The following is a 13,413-nucleotide window of genomic DNA, read 5'->3' on the forward strand; positions in this document are numbered from 1 at the left end:
TGAGTGCCACTGTTTAGTTTGCAGTGATCTTCCTATTGGCTTTGATCTCTTCTAGTGAGAAGTGCCAACACTTGTTTTTTCCCCTAATCACTTTGTATCTACATATTGCACAATGTGTTGTTTGTTTGTTTGTTTTTTTTTAATATTGTTTTACTTTCTTTCAATGTTATTAAGCCTTCCTGGTGGATGTATGTCATACACAGGCAGCTCTTGTACATATGTGAGAATGAAACGTGGCTTGTAGTGGAATGGCTGTGTTTCAGACAAGCAGTATTTAGTCAGTTGATCATTAAACTTATTTTTGCAGTGACAGGCAGTTGCCAGATGATGAAATGTTGTGGGTGAGATTTTCCCTTGAAGGAAGCGTTTCGTTTACAGTGACTCTAAAAACAAAGCTTTCAGCTCATAGTTCTGCATTTAGGATTAAAGCAAACAACACCAACAAGAACATAACTTCTAACACTCCTTTTTTCTAACACATTTTTGTTTTCTCACCAGTTTGTTTCGAGTGAACTATAGGAGCGTGCCTGTAACTATGCTGTCCTGGAACTTTGTTGCTTAGGTATGAGAGGAGCTCGGGTTCTTTATGGAGCCCTGTTAAGTTCAGAGGTTTCTAGTTTAGAGGCTCGAGTTTCTCCGGTTATGGAACAGGCAGAGCAGAAAGGTGCCTTCTTCTTTCCTTCCCCTGAACTTGTCACCTGTGAAGTGGCTGGTCACCATTAGGATGTATTTGCAAACATTAATATAGCCTCCCTGCTTTCCCTATTATATACGGAGAAATAAGTCATCCGGCTTACAGAGATTTATAAAGATCAGCGTGTGCTGCTTATTGTTTTCACCCTATTCTCATTTGGCTCGTAGCTACGGAAGATTGAATTTGCATGCCTGAGTGATTATGATGCAGCAACAGTGCATCTCCTCCTGTGCTTGCGGTCAAATTCTGGGAGGAGGGGGGGAAAGAAAACAGGACAAGTGGAAGAAAAGGTCAAGGAGTGGTGAAACACTTCTTTCTCTCTGCATATAAATGTGGGTGCATTTCAGTCAGGGGAGGAGAGGGGTTGAGGAGAGGCAATAAACACATCGCCTTTTAAAATAGCATGCTAAAACTTCTCTGGAAGAAAATCAAGAAGGGTTTTCACACTAAAATTTCAGAGAAAATGAGTATCTTAACTGTGTGGTTGTGTGCCATGCTTAGTTTTAATAGACTTGTTAAAAGAGTTACTCATCTAAGTCAGATAGCAAACCGAGTGCATTTTGTGGGCCGCAGAGAAAACCTACAAGTGTCATTTCTGGGGTTCTTTGAGGGTTGTTTTCTGCTTTGATAGGGAAAGCAGCACAGCTCAGAAAAAGCCATTCAGGCTGGAATACACACCAAGAGAAGCCACGATCTTTTCCAGACGCAAAATGCTCGAATAGCATTTCTCTGCAGGCTTTTCTGGCAAGTGTTCCACTGCTGCGCTTAGCAAGGACTTGCTCTTGCAAAAGTCCTGTCAACTTTCCTGTTCATCTGGGAGTTGTGAAAACTCTTCACACCGAAACCTGAAACCAGGTGGAACTGACCCAGTTTCAGTAGTAAGTTGACATTATGGGTTGATTTGTCAGAAGTTTTCCCAAAGGTTTTGAGACGCCTTTGTTACCATGTGCAGGTTCATCCTGGGCCTGGGTCTGTATCAGGACCAAGTGCTGGGCTGCTGGAGGCCTGTCTGGGCCTGGCAGGAGGGAAGTGTATGCAGGTCCTTCAGTGACAGAAGTCTTTGCGGTCTCCTGCTTTTCAGTCTGCCCCTTTCTCTTCTATTGTGATGCCCTTGGCTGTCCCAAGCCTGCGTGAGTCATGGAGAACGTATCAGGAAGGGACTAAGAGGAAGTTTCTATTCGCCACTGACTTAAAACTCTCTTTAAATAGAAGAATTGAACTACAGTTCTGATATGGAAGCATTACTGATGAGAAGCTCTGTTTAGTTTGTGTTCAGTTGACCTTCTGAGACAGTTGCCAAGTGTCCCAGGGAGTGACAAGTTGGTAAGAGGAGCAGACCTGCTCCACCTCTACCTGCAATGGGAAGGCAAAGTGAAGTTGGCACAGCGACTGGTGCTCAGTGTGTGGGCTGCTCCTCTGCGTTCCAGCATCTTGTGTGCAAACTGCAGGGAGGGCAGCTAAATCCTCAGCATTCATCTTAGGCAAACTGTCAAATGAGATAAAAATAAGGATTTCCAGAACAATCCACAGAAAAATAAAATAAAGTAAAAAACCTTCCTTACTGAAACTGTTCCATACATGAGAAGAGATTCTCCTTTTACAGTGTGGACTAAGATATTGGCAAGAGGAGTCAGGAAAGGCAAATGTGATGGGAGTTTTTAGCTTTTAACTGTGGCCCTAGACGGGCTGCGTAAGAACTTTCATCCCTCTCAAGAGAGAATCAAATATTATATAGTTTTTGTGGCATTTTGGATTAATAAATCATCCTTGCAATATTTTTTCTACTTAGTCACCATGTAGAGAATTTAGAAGAGCAAATAGTGGTATGAAGGAAAGACAAGGGTGATGATTAACCAGATTTGTCATTATTGTAAGCTCTGGTGTGCACTCTGCTTTCCATTAGAAAGATAATTGTCTTTCATGAAGTTGTAAAATCACATCTTTGTTTCAGAACACAGCAGTGTAAAGCCTGCATTTGTTTTATAGTACCCAGGGAATGTTTTGTGAATTACCTTCTTCGTTTTTCACATCTGCAATAAATGAATGTATTTTGTGGGTGGGCCTGTTTGGATATTGTGTCCACTGCAAACATTATCTTTGCTGTCAACCCAGTAAAAACTGGCTGGCTTTATTGGTGGAAAGCAGTGTAGAGTGATGGTTGGATGAGGTTATCGGGCAATTTCTGGCTACGTGCTGCCAACCTAGCAGTTATTTTCTGCTTATGTTATGAACTGGATCCTTAGAATTTTTTGTCTGTGCTTCTTTTTAGTATATGTTAAGGGTTTGGTTGTGGGTTTTCTTTTGGCTGAGAAAAGTGGTGGTTTGGTTAAATCTTAGGAGCATTGGTAGTTAAGGATTTGGGTGACAATTTTGCCGGATTTAAAGTCAGTTATTTTCCATAGAGCTGCTTTGTGATGGGAGCTACAGTTCAGAAGCAGTTCTCAGAAGCTGTATAAAAATGGGTCCTGGGTCAGATCCTTTTTGTACTGGGGAAAGCACCTGCCTCCAGATGTTGCTTCTACATTCATGTTATTACTGTAATCAACCTCTTGTTCTCCTTGAGGCTTTGCAAAGCTCTAATCACATCAACTAAGTCACACTTTGCATTACTGCATGTATTTATGGCTAAGTGGATAATCACTTGTGCTTTTATTTAATAACTCCTAACAAGTACACAAGTAATGCAGGCCATCATTACCAGTCATGCACTATGGGAGAGGTACAATTGAAAGAATACAAGCAGAAACTTGTATTTCAGAGCTGTGAAAAGAAAGTGGGAGCAGAATTTAAGAATGAAAAAAACCCTGCTTGATAACAAGAAGTTAACACATGATTTGCCTCTTAGTTTTCTCTGTAATCAGTAATGAATTGTACCACAGACAATTTCAGTCTGGGTTGATTTGATAAGCACTGGCCCGAGTGTGACTTAAGTTATGCTATTTATGGCCTTTAAAGTATTAATTCTACTCCAAACCAAATAATCTAGTTAGCATTGTCGAGGGCTTAGTCAAAGAGAAGGAAGAAAATGAGTGAAAACTAGGTATTAAAAAGGGCTTTGAGCATGTGAGAACCTTGTAATTGATTCAGTGCTTTGCTACAAACAGGAGTAAATTTGGAATCAGCAGCAAATGACTGTATTAGGTCTGATGTGATTCAAATACAAATGGCAACTGGCAGGGTGCCCATGTTTCAGATGTTGCTACAGATGGTGTAGACTTTCACAAATACAGGCAGGTCCCCATTTTGCTTTGCTCTTCTGCTGAAATGCCACCAACCCTGTTAAGTGGAGCCTTCAAAATGTCCACAGGAGGCCCAGCAGAGCGTAAGTAATTCTCTGGCAGATGAGTCGGCAGCACCCGGTGACTGGGGCCATCCCAAGGAGCTGATATCATCATTAACAAAGTCTGTCACATCTGTTGCTTGGGGACCTGTTGTTCAGCTCACATGCTAGCCTGGGTGGTAGATAAGATGAGGTCTGAATTTCACAGTGACTGCTGCTGAGTTCTCGGTAGCATTCTAGCATCTCTGTGTCAGATCTTGAAGAAATTAAACTCGGTTCCAGCACAAATTCTTCCCTTTGTTTGCACTGTACCCCCTGCTCATCCTAACTTCAGTTCCATCGCTTTTTCATGTAGCACCGAGTGCTGCTTTGCAGGGCCAGAGCTGGAGGGAGGGACAAAAATGCTCAAAACCGAACATTTGGTCAGGATTTCTTCAGAAATCTAAGCTTACCACATCGAGTCGTCCCACAGGGGATGGTCTGAGGAATGAATTCATGTACGTGTTGTTAATGTTTTACGGCAGGGTGGGGAATGCCCGTCTGTGAGTCTGTGTTTTATATGGGTCAAAGCCAGATGATTGTTTTTAGTTTATAATGTTTCATTTTTGGAAATATTTTACTTTTTAATATTTCTGATAATGGCCACACACTTCATTGTGTCCCCTGCCAAAGGTGCTGGGAAGGCTTTCAGCTGGGGAAGGACTCCTGGCTCCTCATTTATGGACTTAATGATGTTAAAAATACTCCAGCTCTCCTGTCACTCTCCTGGACCTTAGGGCTGCCTCACATAGCAACACCTGTTTGCTCAAGGTGGGACGGCAGCGAGCCGGTACACCTGCAGGTAGGACCTGGCTGCCTGCCTGCTCTGAAGGGAAGGGTTGCCTTTAATTATGACATAGGTCAGACATTGCAGGCAAAAGCTGCCATTGGTAGAAAGCTGCAGGAAAAAGTCGGCAAGCGGAATGAGCCTGTCCTTGTGCCCTTGGATCTTCGGAGGTGTCTACAGTTGTATACGACCAGCTCTGTTTCCCCTTCTCCCCCTCCTGGAAGTCAGGCTGCTGGCAGCTCTCCACGCAGCTTTCCGTGCTGGGGGACAGCTGGCTGCACAGGGATTAGCAGGGGAAGGTTTAGCAGGAACGTAGGGCTCACCGCACCAGCACATTGTTGTCTGCGGAGCAGCATCCTGCCTACAGCAGCAGCAAGTACAGGTGCTTCCTCCAGTCCCTTCATGCATTCCAAGTGCTTTTTTGGGGGGCAAAAGCCTGCAGCACCTTGTTCCATGGTACAGCAACGTTCCAGCTGTAGGCAGTCGCTTTCTTTGGGCAGCTGAATGGGCTTTGGGTAGTACTGGAAAGCTTGGAGGCCAGCTTTTAAAAAGACCCAAATGTGTTAGGCTCTACTTGAGGCCTACCATAGCACCAAAAGTCTCATCTCAGCACAGCTCTGTTGTTATGGAGGCATTTTGCTGGAAGATGCTGGCAGAAGCCCTCCTGCATCAATATAATAAGGAACTCTCGTTGCTTGTTCCCTGTCGGTCGGTGCCACCCGGTCACCTTTCTAGCTTGCACCTCTCTGGAGCCAGGGCTGCAATCAGCCCGTGGGTGCTTCGCCCACAGAAATTGTCCTCAGAAATTACTGTCTGCCTAAAAACTTGTGAAAGGGCAGCATCAAAACAAAGGCAACATTTTGAAACGTTTAAGGAGGAGATGGAGTGGGAGGAGGAGAGAACATTGATTCAGTGGGGAAGGAATTTGGAAATGCCAGAAATGAAAGAAAACGTTCGTGTGTATGTTTTAGCAGTTTTAAAAACAGAGGGGCAAACCACACAGATTTAGAGTATAAATGCAGAACTGACCTTTTCGTTTCACTTGTGTGTAAGTGAGGGAAGGAGCCAAGGCCCCAAGGGAAAGCTCACCCATCCTAAAGCCAACTCCAGGAGCTGCACTCCACTGGGCAGAGCGGGCACCTGTGCTCAACGTGCACGGGACATGTCAACATCCTCCACGTCGGCAGTGACATGAAATTGAGCGTAAGGCACTGGCTGCTTCCAGAACCCCCTCACAAAGGTTTCGTTTGTACCCAGCGTGCTGGAGAGCGCGTTGTTCTGAGCCCTCTCCTCGCCCGCTGCTAAATACTGAATGAGCGCTTCTGTGTGCGCGTTGCTTTTTCAAGCGAACGGTATTGAAAATAAATGAAGAGAAGTGCCCTCCTTTTCAAGCGATAGTAATCTGAGACTTTTCCGTTACATGAGGCTCTCCACAGAAGCGTGTAATTCCACCAGCTTTGTTTAGGAAGATACCACCGGCTCGTGTGGTGCAGCGGGGCGCAAGCAGCCACCCCGCACGCGGCCCTTGGTTGGGTGCTGCCACCGCATCGGGTGCTTCCAGCGCAAGGAGCCTCCCCGGTGTCCCACCGCCAGCCCTGCTCTTCCCCAGCTCCACCGCCCCTTCGCCCTTGGTACAGCCTACGTTTCCTCTACCGTGCCGTATGGTAATCGAGTGACATCAGCCTCCGCCCGGGCGGCTGCTGATTATATTACAAACCAGCCACAAGGTCTGAGGTGTGCGCAGCTCCTGGGAGTGCTGCTGGGACGGCTGCGCTTGGCTCTGGGCTGAAACGCAAGCTCACTTTTTCTCTAGGCTAGTTTCACCAGGGCTGGGCATTGGAAACCAGGCTGAAGCGCTGTAGTGGAGCAGAGGAAAAGAAAAAAACAACAAACCACCAAAAAAACCCACCTCTTCCTGGTGCTTGAAGTTTGAATCTGTTACAGAAAACGTGCTGCCAACCCGCACCGCTGGATTTTGAACCGGAGCTGCTATTTGCTCGGGGCTCAGTGAGAGCGTTTTCTCAGGGACTGAAGCCAAACTTCGGAGGAAGCTGGGATTTACCTGGATGTGGGGTAGAGAAACCTGTGGTTTCTTTATGCTGCAGTTCATCGTATCCCTGTGTTACCTGTAAATGGAATTACAAAAATCAACCAGTATGCCTGGGCCGTTGTCCCCAGGATACGCAGCTCAGGTGCCCTATAACTATAATCAGTTAGAAGGAAGATTCAAGCAGTTGCAAGGTAAGTCCATGCTGTTTTGTGTGGTGGTGGTTGTTTTTTTTTCTTTTGTAAGTGTTGCTATGATATGATCCCAGTAATACATTAGCCTGGGCTTGTTCTCCTTGCACGCAGTCAAGAATGATACAGAGTCCGAAAACAGTGCTACAGCACAAAGTTCTGTGTGCTTTTAAGAGCTCCTGTGTGACTTGTATCCCTCTGAAGCTGTCCTCAGTCTTACACGGCGGTGCAGTGCAGTGCAGGTCCAACTGTGAGCACTCAGCATTACAGAAGAGAAGCAGCCCAGACTGAGTCAGTTGGAATAATAAGAGAGAGAGTGAGGAAGTGGTCTTTCTGTTTGTTTTAGCCTTCAATGAGATACAGCCATAACTGTGGATATTAGTTGTGAAGTGTTGGCTTTGTTTGGGTGCAGTGTGCAGTGCAGCAGCTCTGGCTGCCTGTGTACCTCCTGTAAAGATGAAAACGTAGCTTGACTTCTTCAAACCAAAGGCAGTTGCATCATTTCCAAACAAAATGCCTTGCTCATGTTGATAGTATTTACTCTGAAAGCTTTTGCATGCTTTAACACTCCCAGTTTCGTTGCTTTACTTTTTAGACAGAGGCAACATTCTGCAACGCCTTGAAATCAGCCATTTCTTTTGGGGAGTGGGATGTGCTTGATAGAGGGTAGGCCTCTGAGCTGGGATGGGAACCCAGATTGCTTACACTACAGTGGAGCAGGTTTGTGCCCAGCGTTTCCCTGCCTGGGGCACAGGAATATCAGTGCCACTGTTTCTGTGCAAGGCAAGTCTCGGGGATGAATGAGCTCTGGCAGTGCAGTTCAAAATCAATCAGAACTCTTAACCAAAACCAAACCTTCTCCTCCTCTGTAGCCATGTGACTGTAAATAATCCCGGAGCAGCCCAAGTACAGTGAATTTCATCCCTCATGAGCATGTTTCTTATTTTATGCCAATCTGTACCACGAGTGTGGTCCTGTGGTTCCTGTTGGAGAATGAGGAAGAGCCTTGGTTAGCGTGAAGAATGTTCCCAGTTGCTGGCTTAAAGAAGGAAGCAAGAATATCTTTCATTCATAGTACTTTGTTTATCTTGTAAACCCGCTCACACTAATGGCTGCATTCTGGATGCAATAAGATAAAATGACAGCGTTTTAAGCACTGATAACTGAGACATTCCTCAGGCAAGGCATGGAAAGTCCAAGCTCCAAACTTGCACACGAGGGAATACATACGTTAGAGGCTTTATCTTGGACATCTGTCAGATCTTAGGCTGCAGTACTTGCTTGAAAATGAGCGAGGTAAGCTCGCAGCAAAGGGGAGAACTAGTGGCTCATGCCTCTTTCTGTGCTAGTGAAGGTAGCAGCCGAAGGAAGGCAGATTTTATCGTTTTCAGGGTCACTGCTTCAGGAATCCATTATCTGCGTGTTTACATGACGTTGAGAGAAGAAAGCAAACTGCAGTGTTGAAAGCACAGAGTTTACTCTGCAGTTGAATGCAGTGTTGACTTTGGGGGGAGGGGAGGGGGGGAGATTGCAATACTCCTCTTAAATTTACTGCAGTTTCCTGTAATAAACAAGATAACACAGCGTGTGTTCTGAAAGCGTAAGGAGGGACTTTGCAGTAGACCATCCCTAGCTGTTTATTCACATTGCAGAGGGTAGACAGGCTCGAAAACGAGTGCTGACGATCATCTCCTACAGGGTGGAGCTTAAGTACAGGAAATGTTATAAATTATGCACTAGATACTCCATGAAATGCTAAATAACAATCCAGAATATTGCGTGCTGTGAAGGGAGTGGCCCGATTGCTGACAAAGAAGGTACCTTCCCTTGGATTAATAGCTCTTTGTTTGAGAAATAGCTGAAAGCCATTATCTGGGAGTTGTAGTACTTTCAGGTAACTTGTATCTCTATGCTGGAAGCTCGGGGTGCTTGTGGCACTGCAGGCTGCTCGGTGCAGCCAGACACAGACCCTGCAAGGGTGAGCTGAATAGACGTGCAGATCTCTTAAACTGCAGTTTTATCATTGATTGGAAGGCATACAAGCAAATAAGATCAAATCAATCTCTGATCACACCTTCCCTAAGGTAGAAGGTTGGGTGGGTTTGGCACGGAGAGAAGCCAGGAGACAACCGAGTTCTGCCCCCAAATGCTAAACAAATGATCCCGGTAAACATGTTAGTCTGGCAGGACAAAGGAAATGCAGATGCAGATTCAAACGACCACTTAGGCATTCTTACATTCCACCTCTGTTAAGCGCCTTGAAGTGGTGATTTTTATGGAAACTTAAGAATCTTGGCTATGGTGACAGAGCCGTCAGAGATCTCTGCTCCCATATGCTCTGAAGAGGGGGGAGGAAAGAGGAAGGATGCAGCAATAGATGCTGATATGAGTAGGTCTGAGGATCAGGGCTGCTTTGTGTCAAAAAACCCTGAAGTCTTGCGTGGAGATTATGCAAATAGTGGAGGTGCTTATTAAAGTGGCCACGACGGGAGGAGGAGAAATAGATCATCTCCAGGACTTCTTGGACTACTTAGTCCTTGTGAGAATGTCAGTGCAGGTGTGGAAGGCAAAATGCTTTAACAAGTCCTGTTGTCTTCAGTAAGCTTTGTCAGTTCTTATTATGGTTACTTTGCCCTGTCCTGCGATGACAGGCGAGAGATGGTATCAGCAGTTGCCTATCATTTAAACCTAGGTGTGGAGTTTTGGTTCTCATGGCCAGTTGTTCAGTAAAAAGAGATCTGGAGTAGGGCTGCCATAGCTCTGCAAGTAAAGACAGGACCCTGAAACTGGAAAATGTGTTGCCATGTAGCTTATGCAGGGCATGGAGGTGTTGAAATTCATCCTGTTCAGCTGAGCAATTACGTGACAGGCATAACAGATAAGTTATAACTGTAAATCAAGACATCACCCGTGGTGCATTAATACTGCAGGATCCCATGGCTTGGCGGGGATGTAGAACAGGCAGGAAGAGGTTAATGCAAGTCAGGAATTTGGAAGTAGATCCCCGCAGCTGCATCCCCTTCCCCAGCAAGGGCAGTGAGTGCTGGTGCTAGGGGAGACAAGTGACTCATCACTGCTCACAGACTCCTTCCTGCTTGGCTAATGGGACATCATGGTGTAACTGGAAGATGGGTCTCAGCTCTAAGACTGCACCAGAGGTGTAAGATTTCCTTTGGTAATTACAGATTGAAATCCTGGGGAGGGGGAGTGAGCTACATTTGTGCTCCTGATAAGCCGCCAGAGGAAGGCTGGCTTCCAGTGGAGCTCTTTGCTGTGCCTTGCAGTGTGTTCTGATGTGTTAGGTTATTTTAGTGTTGCATTTCAGATAGGAAATATAATTTCTTGTCTGCCAGACAGTCTTGTCCCCATTTCCCTGCCTGTGCCCAAGGAGAATTGGGAACTACTGCTGAAATCTGACCAGTGAGCTGAAGGACCAGGCCTGGGTAGGGTGGTGAAACCTGCTCTGCTCAGAATCCTCTGGAGTTAAGTGGGTGCCCTTTGAAAAGACAGTTTCAACAGTTGCATTCTTTGCTGCAAGATTTACTGTTAGAGGATTTCACAGCTTGCTAGCAGTGACCTGCATAGCTACAGGCAGCAATTGCTGAGGGGTGTCCTACTTTGTCTACCAAATTGGTCACTGGCATTTCTTGTCATGGTAATTTTCCCTAAAGGGGAAAAGGAGGAAAGGCTTAATTTCATTTCAGATGAAATGTGTCTGGTTTACATGCTTTTTTCTCCCCTCTCAGACCCATTTGAATTGCAAATATGTTCTTGTTCCTGTGGCAAATTTTGCTTGATTCTCTGCTGTTTGCAACCCTTCCAAAATCTTCATGTCACATCACACTTCAGTTTTCTATTTTCAGGAAGCATGGAGGCACAAGCTAAGGGCTGTCAGAAATGCAAAGGCTTTCATGACCTCCAATGCAGCATGCATTTCTGTGTTAGCTGGGCCCTTCTGCAAATGTATTTGAATGCTGGACTCGGTTTGGGGCATTTCAGCTATGGATGACTTAGAAGGTGGCTGAATAGTGGTGAAAGTCTTCCTCGTCTATAAATGTTTCAAGCTGACACATTGTTTCATCAGTGATATCAAAGGATATCAGAAGTGTTTTTGCCATCCAGTTGAGTGTATAATTTTGGGATGTAACGTAGACAGGGTGAGTGCTGCAATTAGCATCTCCAGGTTCTCCATTGATTGGTGCATTTGTAGCAAATCACTTGTTAGGAACTGTATTTAGTTCTTGTCACTTTCATTCCCTTCCATTGGATAGGGATCACTGATATCAGCGTGGTCAGAAGTGAGAGCTATGTTTTAGTGGCCATGTTTGTTGCTGGTTAATTTTGTAACACATATAAGCCATCTGATTTTACTCCAAACTGCTATAATTTTTGCTTCAGTGACAGAAAGCAAGCTGACATTGAAGGACATGGAATAGGGTCTGTGAAGGCTGAGCTGAAAAACACCCAGAAAATAAAAACATTTAAACCCTCTCATTGTTTTTCAGTCATGATATTAAAGCCAAAATGAATGTGAGATTTTTAGGAAAAGTTTACAAAAAGTTGATTGAAGTTTTCTTTTGGGACGAATATGGAGAAACAGAGTCTAAGATGTTAGTGCTGTGTGTTTTCTGTTTTACAGGGTGTACAGGGCAGCACGGCAACTCCATCTTTACTGCTAGATGAAATGCCGCTGTGGCTCAGGGGTAGCTAAATGAGGGATAAAATGTTACTGTTAGTGACATACCTGGATTTGATGATCTCCTGGGTTCTGACGAGAACGGTTGTGTCCTCATTCTAAAAGTTCTGAGTTCCTTATCACGTCTTCAAAATTTGGAGAAGTTTCTCCTTTTGGTTGTAGGTTTTGATACTTCTGAAGTTGTAGAGAGCAAATTTAAACAGCACGCGGTAGAGTATTTCTGTTAATGTGGTCAATAATGATAGAGTCGAAAAAGTAAATGTTTAAATTGGATTTGGCTCCTGACTGAAATAACTGTGAAAACTCACAGCTCGGAGCTGTTGCCTCAGGTTTGTGTTTTAGTCTCTTCAGTTTCTGTTTAGATTGTTTACGATGTTAGTTTTTGTCTGTTAGGATGAGGGACTTTGTTTTCAGCCAAATGTAAAGCTTCAGTTCTGGAACATTGTGGGGATTATTGTATTATTTTTTTCTAAGACGATTGCCGTGTACCTTTGTGGCTCTGAAATTGTGAAGTAAACAAAGTTTGTAAGCAGATATTGTCACACGTGACAGTCAGGTGATGTTTGAATATCCCGGGGACCATTGGTTGCCTACCGGAATGGTGAGATGATCTGTGGGATGTAACGCCCCGGGGCTCTGCAAATCTGGAAATACAACGACTTGTTCTCATGTGGGAACTGGCTTTTATGTCGCTGCACTGACTGCCTCCAGTCTGCTAAATGCCACAGAGAATCCCCATGTACCATAGGCATGTTGTAACCACGCACGAGTGTCCGAAGTCCAAATATTTCTTTTGTCCAGGAGCCCCATTTGAATTGATTATGGTTCTTGCCATTAACCACAGGTGAAAGTGGTCATAAAGAGCCCGGACAGATAGGCTTTAATTCCTCAGCTCTTTCTCATATCTGTGTTGGGATTTCTTCCTTTTTCCTTCTCCTTTCATCTTTGTTTTCTGTTGGGTGCATGCTTTGACTTGGGAAATGAATGAAATGCCAGCTAAGCCAAGGAGAAATGCTGAAGAAAATAGAATTGCAGCTTTGGAGCGTGGCTGACAAAATCCAAGCTTCCTGTTTCCTATACTAAGCTACTCTTCTGTGATACCATAGTGCAGGACATGGGGTTCAGGAAGGTGTATGTACTCCTCAGGCTCAGACTCTGACTTTTGTGGGAGAAGATGCTGTAATGTTATGAGGATGTTGATCTGGGCCAACTCATTGAAAGAGTATTTGATTGCCAGCAACTTTGGAGGTCCTTCTGTTCCTGTTTCAGTGGAATGGAGAAGTATTAAGTATTAATAGTGGGGTATGGTAATACGGTAATGTTGGTTTTTCATTATGTGAAAATGAATTTTCTTTATTAGATAGACAGGGCTGGGAAAACTGCAAGGCCAAATACTAGAGACTAGTCTCTCTTAACTTTAAAAGCTGTGGTGAAAGAGAGGATAAAATAAATAAAGGTTTAGAACCTACTTTTCTCTTCCCACAGGAAAACAAATACAGGATTTCATTTGGAAGTTAATACTGGAGGTGGGCAGGCAGCAGTCTGCTTCCCAGATGAAGGGACATAAAGACTCCAGAGATGAAAGTTAGCTACTAGGTGTTAGCAAGCAGCTCCCTTCCCTGTGTGGAATCTGTTGGCTGTTGCTGAGCAGAGGGTCGTAGAATCCTGGAATGACTTGG

The 13,413-nt window shown here is 44.7% G+C and overlaps 1 protein-coding gene across 4 annotated transcripts in view; it reads left to right on the forward strand.

Moving 5' to 3' along the window:
- The window catches only part of SPTBN1 (spectrin beta, non-erythrocytic 1), a 108,847-nt gene that overhangs the window by 36,538 nt on the left and 58,896 nt on the right, over window positions 1-13,413 (forward strand). The window contains exon 1 of one of the 4 annotated variants that reach the window (XM_032443257.1): window positions 6,553-7,041. The exons of 2 other annotated variants lie outside the window; for them this stretch is intronic. In XM_032443257.1, coding sequence (XP_032299148.1) covers window positions 6,933-7,041 — 109 coding nt within the window. In that variant the 5' untranslated portion in view covers window positions 6,553-6,932. Of the gene's footprint in view, window positions 1-6,552; window positions 7,042-13,413 lie in introns of those variants that run through there. One more of the 4 variants, XM_015856707.2, reaches the window with a different exon arrangement.

The sequence above is a fragment of the Coturnix japonica genome, chromosome 3 (genome assembly GCF_001577835.2).
Source record: "Coturnix japonica isolate 7356 chromosome 3, Coturnix japonica 2.1, whole genome shotgun sequence".
NCBI classification, from domain to species: Eukaryota; Metazoa; Chordata; class Aves; order Galliformes; family Phasianidae; genus Coturnix; species Coturnix japonica.